This window comes from Vidua chalybeata, chromosome 7 (genome assembly GCF_026979565.1).
Source record: "Vidua chalybeata isolate OUT-0048 chromosome 7, bVidCha1 merged haplotype, whole genome shotgun sequence".
NCBI classification, from domain to species: domain Eukaryota; kingdom Metazoa; phylum Chordata; class Aves; order Passeriformes; family Viduidae; genus Vidua; species Vidua chalybeata.
Genome location: NC_071536.1, coordinates 15,460,317 through 15,466,316, shown reverse-complemented (window position 1 = coordinate 15,466,316; position 6,000 = coordinate 15,460,317). Strand labels below are relative to the sequence as shown.

Genomic DNA, 6,000 nt, shown 5'->3' with positions numbered 1-6,000 from the left:
ATAAGAACAAAGTGTCATCCTTTGAGACCTGATGTCAAATGAATGAATATTTAATCAAATAAATATCTGTTATGTCCACACATTGTTGTAGCAAACTCATTTTAATATTGAAAAAAAAACGCTGAGGGAAAAAATCTAGACTAATTTTTCGATTAGTCTCCATTAAATGGGCTTTCTTAATTTTCACTTTGTATCCTGAAAGCCATAAAAGCCACACATGTAGTAGCTGATGTGGCGTGCAACTCTTGGCCAATCAGTATACTTACCTTCATTCTGTAGATTTACATTCTTGTACTACTTTTTCGGGGATGACTGCATATTTTCACCTGAAATAATTTTAAAGACTTAATCCTGACTTTCAAAGCTCCAGCAAGCTTCATCTTAAGCATCATCAACAGAATGGGAGGAGGGGAGAGGGAAAGGCTCTCCAGTGCTGACTGATAGATTTTTGATACTGCCGTGCTTTCCTTTTACTAATTATGCCCAGATTGCTCATCATGCCAGATACTGTTTATGCTAGGAATTTTCTACAGCATACCTCAGGGGCAAATTTCCTGTAGTGGTGAGCTGGGAATTCTGTATAGCCTACTTTAACAAACAAACCTCCAGTATTCCTCCGCATCATATCATTCAACTTTTCTGCCAAATCTTCAGCATGAGCTAACTTCAGCTAACCCCAGTGAATGGTATTCCTTGACACACCAATTGTTCATTCCCTCTAGAGCATGGTATATGCTCTTTGAGCCCTTCATCTTGCACAAGCTAAGAAAACACAGTAGTTTTAAGTCATTAGGCAGTTGATGATGAAAGCTATCTAGGCAAAAGCCCTTGTGCTGGACAGCAGCTGTTAGTCTTAAGATTTCATGTAAATTTCACAAACATTTATAGTAATTGTTAATTTCGTCCCTGCAGAAGCCAGCTCAACCACCACCTCAACTTCGTCTACTTCTCACAGATAGGTAAGATCTTTATAAAGAAACTGGATTTTAATGCCAGCGTGATCAGGCTCTAAGATTGGAGTATTTACATTCCCTAAATTGGTGGATTGCTTTGGGCAGTGTGAGAAGCTGTTCCAGTGCACACCAGCACCGTGCATTTGGGATGGGCCAGGGAATAAACTGCATCTCCATACCATACCACCTTTCTGTGACAGCACAATTGCTATCAGTTATCCCCCTTCCTCTTTAAAACATTTGTGATTTGGTGTGCGGGCTGCTTGCAGAACAACTAACTCTGGTTTTGATGCTGAATACTTCTATTCAGAGTGGTGAGGCTGCAGGGTGGCCGGTGTTTTTCCAGCTCCCATGTGTGACAAAGTGCCAAGGGCAGGCGTTTGTGGTGTTGGGGTAAGAAACCACCAAGGGTCCCATTCCTGCGTGTCCCTGCCCTGACACGGGGCGCAAGGCACGAGCCGAGGCGTGTGAGGTGTGAGGCTGGCGAGGCCGAGGGCTGTGGAAACCGCACGACCCCCGGGGCATCGCCGTTGCTGGGCACCGGCCCGGCGAGTCCCGCGGCGGGCCGGAGCCTGGAGCCCCTCGGGAGCCGGGCTCAGCTGATGGCTGCGGGTGACGCCCGGCCGGGTCGAGCGGCCACCGAGGGGCGATTCCCCCCCATTCCCGGGCCGCCGCTTTGTCCTTGCCCGGCCCGGAGCACGCGCGCCCCCGGCCGCGGCGGGAGCGCGCCTGCGCGCACCCCGGCGGCCGGCAGACGGGAGCGAGCGCCCCCTCTCCCCTCCCCCGCTACGCCGGGAGCTCCGCCGGCGGCCGCGGGCGGGCGGGGGAGCCCGGGCGGGGCGGGGAGAGCCCGGGGGCGGCCGGGCCCCCTCCCCGCCTCCGCTCCGCGCCGCGGCGCGCGCCCGCCGCCCCCCGCCCCGGCCCCCCGGCCCGCCGCGGGAGCCCGCGCCGCAGAGCGGGGCCCGCCAGCGCCACCCGCCGGCCGCGGGGCCGCACCGCGCCTCCCCCCGTCCCCCCCTGCTCCGGCTCTCAATGTTCCACACTGCCCGGCCACAGAGCCGCCGCCGCCGCCGTAGAGCCCCCCGGCCGCCTCCGTCCCCTCCTCGGGCGCCGCGGGCCCGGCCCGGCCCCCCGCCATCCCGCCCCTCCGACCCAGCACTGGGACAGGACGCCGGCGAAGGTAAGGGAGCGGCGGGCGAGGCGGCCGCCGCGGCGGCTGGGCGAGCGCGGTGGGGGGAGGCGGGGAGGAGGCGGGGGGGCTGGTAGAGGAGCTTTGTTCTTGTTTTCGGCGCTCGCTGCCTGGCGGCGGCCGGGGACGCGGGGCCGGCCCGAGTTCACGCCTCACTTGGTGCACACGCACGGTGCGGAGCGGGGCCGGGCGAGCCGCCGCCGCCGCCCGCCGAGCCGAGGCGAGCCGAGGCGGGCTGGCGCTCCCCACAAAGCGCGGCCGGGCGGCCGCCTGGATCCAGCCCTGCCGCAGCTCCCGCCGCTCCTCCTCGGGCCCCCCCCGGCCGCCGGGGCAGCCCCCTCCTTCTCCCCCCCCCCGCCCCCCGCCTTTCCCGATCGGCGGAAAAATGTCGGTCTGCCTGGCGGAGCTGCGCGGGGAGCGGCGGCGGGGAGAGCTGTGCAGAAGGTGCAGTTTGAATTATGCTTCTTCCCCCTCCGGCAGCTCTGTGGTGGCCAAATGCAGTTCTCGCTGCTGGCCATGTAAATAACCGGGGCTGCTGCTACCCCAGTGGCTTTAAATGCACCGCGGGGCTTTTCCCCTTACCAAAAAAAGCCCTACCACCAGTAAAAAAACAAACCTCGTTCCCCCCCGTGCCAGCCCTTTAAATGCTCAGAGCAAGTGTACATTTCCATCTGAAATCAACCCAAGTGTAACTGGCAGTGTATTTTCTCAGAGAGAGGGGAAGAGGGGGGATCTGGCGTTTGGACCCAATAAAATGCTCTGCTCCAGTGTAAATATTTACAGGTTATTAGTGACTTTTTAAAAAACATTTTCAGTGAGGTCTGTTATTTACAGTGTGTCATAAGTTATTAATGTTCATTGCCTAAGTACTCTGCTAAATCTGTCTCATGCCTTAAACAAAGTCGACAATTGGCATATTGTTTAAAGTATGAAAAAAATGTGAGTGGGTTTAAAAATTGGAAATATCTGTATTTTCAGAAGTGTAAATATTGCTTTGTAGCTGTCAAACTCCAGCCCTTGGGTATGAGACAAAGAAGTATATTTTGATTAATTTCTCACTGAAACTGACTTGTCACCTATTCAAAGTTTTCTGGAACTTGGGATTTTAATGAGAGAGAGTCCTGCCTGTTGTATGAACTCTGCCTCTTTTCTTCCCCAAAAAAGTTCCGCATGATGTCCAGTGGTAGGCAGAGGTCAGTGGAACTTGGGGAATGACAAGAGAGAGTTCTTCCTTGTGCATTAACTCTGCCTCTTTTCTTTCTCCTGAAAGTTCCCCACAATGTCCAGTGATAGGCAGAGGTCAGACGATGAAAGTCCAAGTACCAGCAGTGGTAGTTCAGATGCCGATCAGAGGGATCCGCCTGCACCTGAACCTGAAGAGCAAGAAGAGCGAAAACCCTCTGCCACCCAGCAGAAGAAGAACACCAAACTGTCCAGCAAAACTACTGCTAAGCTATCTACTAGTGCAAAAAGGTAAAGGAGGGAGTGAAACATCCTGCAGTATTTTTGCACAGTAGTTGGAGTCTCAGTACTTGCACTGCACTTGTCAGGGCAGAGGCATTCTTCTTGTAAAGCTGTGTGGAAGGGAGTGAACTACCAACTTTGGTAGTTGACAGAAGCCTGCTAAGCAGTGTTTTAATTAATCCAAGTCTTGTTGGAGTAACAGTTACGCAGAATGATCCTATGTCTTTTGAAGAGTTGGTACAGAACTTGGTGACTTACAGGATGACTGGGAGGGGGCATCTAGGTATGTTTTGTATTTGCAAAAATGTGTGAGAGAGCTTTGGTGCTTTTTTCTGAGTTAGGTTTCCGTGCCTGATTGGTATAGGGTGGAGTGCTCCTGGAGTATTTTATTATGGTTAGTAGACTGATGACAGGCAATGCTGTCTAATTAAAGAAGTCATAAAACCCCAGTGGCTTCTCTGAGCCTTATGAGAGCTTTTCATGATGATGCACAGGAGAGCCTTACGCACCTTGAAGGAATGGGTTCGTTCTGCCATTCTCCTGGGAGAAACTTAGGTGAGTTTTCTCCCTTAGGAGCTGTGGATTTAAACTTGTGACATTCTACAGGTAGCCTCTACCTTTAAATATGAATCTTCAGAAACCTTGTTTAGTTATATTGGTTGCACTTTCATTTGCATATAAGTTTACTGGCAGTCTGGCTCTCAAGGATTACTCTGGTAATTTTCTCAAAGATCAGCTGTTTGAAATACTCAAACTTTAAATTCTTTAATTCTAGCTGTCTTTGGAGATGAAACATAACTTTCTAGTCCTTTCCCTGGAGTTGCTTTTCTTTGAAAACATTTACAAGTATCCAGTAGCAAGCAAAGTTGTAAAATAGCTGTAGTAGCTTCAAATTTTGCTTATTCAGCGTAACTATTGTAGTTCTGACTTTTATGAACACTGTAGTAATTTTGTATTGGACTTAGTAAATTCTTTTTGAAATATGTTAAAATTGTTGCAGAGAATGGCTGCATGGCTTTGATGACTTTTGAGCTTGTTAAAGAAACCCTTTGAAATAGGACTGGCTAAAGAGAAAAAAGTTTTGCAACTACTGTGTAGCACTTGTAATTTGTTGTTACTTGTCTTTCTTTGACAAGCCTAAGATACAGGTTTTTGACACTGAGTTTTCCCATATTGTCTTTATTTCATTTAATCATTGCAAGTCTAATTCCATGCATCTCAGATAGTTCAGTAGGCTTACTGAACTTATTTGTATTAATGCAAGGACATCTAGAGCAGTTTCTGTTAGCTCACCTTTTAAGGCCCGTTATTTGCATGAAATTCTCTCTCTCATGTATTGCTCTTATGTGTCCTTTTGTGAAGAGAAGTCTTGATCTTTTTAAGAGGAGCTAGCCATGTGTATTTTGAAATTGCACCTCTTATGTACCTAAATAAACTTAAATTGACAGGAAGTTTTCAGTACTCATTTTTCAGATCTTAACTCCTTGTGAATGTTTATAATAAAGTTATGCCCAGATTATTTCAAGTTATTGTATCATTTTTTATCACATAAATACAGCTACTGTGTAAGGTTGCAGGAGGCAAGGCAGCAGAGGTATGGAGAGAAGCAAAGTTGATCCAGGGAGATTATTCCAGTAACAAAGACAGCCTGGCAGATCTGCAAATCCACTTTTTAAACACACTGCAAAGTAGTAGGTAAAATATTGTGAAAAGAGTGTCTGCTGCCAGCACGGTTCACTTGAGCCTCAGTCACAGGTCCTGTAGCTCTGGTTTAAAGTCATTGTCAAATCTGCCGGTGCAGGCTCCCCCCCCACCCCGCCTCATTTGCATATTAGCTTGAAAAGAAAATCTCCCTGGTAAAAAGTGCTCAGATGTGAACAAGAGTTACTTTTCTGAATAGTTGTGGGAAATTTCTACCCAGCTCAGCTGTAAGTGTTCTGTTTACATACAGCGTGGAGCAGGAAAAAAGCTGCAAAGTTTCTGAGCTGTGGGATTTGGGTTATGCCTCTGAGAACAAAGAGGAAGCAGCCATGTTAGCATTACTGAAGGCAAAGCCAATCTTGCATTTAACTGCATGGTGGTAGAGGGCAGTGTAATTCCCTGATTTATTCTATAGACTATCTCAAATGCTTTGTGTCTGTTCTCATTTCACCAACAGAATCCAGAAGGAGCTAGCTGAAATAACCCTTGATCCTCCTCCTAACTGCAGGTATGTAATGGCTTCTTAAATTGTGGTCGGTGGTAGGAAATTAATGTGTTCAGATTAACAAAAGGCAAACTTAGTGTTTACGACGGGTGACTGTTAGACAGAAATTGCATACAGCGAATTGAACAAGCATACAAAATGTTTGAAACTGAAGTTTGATATTTTGTCTGCATGTTGGAGGTGTAGTC

At 48.9% G+C, this 6,000-nt stretch overlaps 1 protein-coding gene across 1 annotated transcript in view; it reads left to right on the top strand.

Annotated features, from left to right (window-relative positions):
- Nucleotides 1–1,913: 1,913 nt before the first annotated feature.
- The window catches only part of UBE2E3 (ubiquitin conjugating enzyme E2 E3), a 54,402-nt gene continuing 50,315 nt past the window's right edge, over nt 1,914–6,000 (top strand). The window contains exons 1-3 of the mRNA XM_053947813.1: nt 1,914–2,133; nt 3,413–3,615; nt 5,765–5,815. Of these exons, the coding sequence (XP_053803788.1) occupies nt 3,422–3,615; nt 5,765–5,815 (245 nt within the window). The 5' untranslated portion in view covers nt 1,914–2,133; nt 3,413–3,421. The remainder of the gene's footprint in view (nt 2,134–3,412; nt 3,616–5,764; nt 5,816–6,000) is intronic.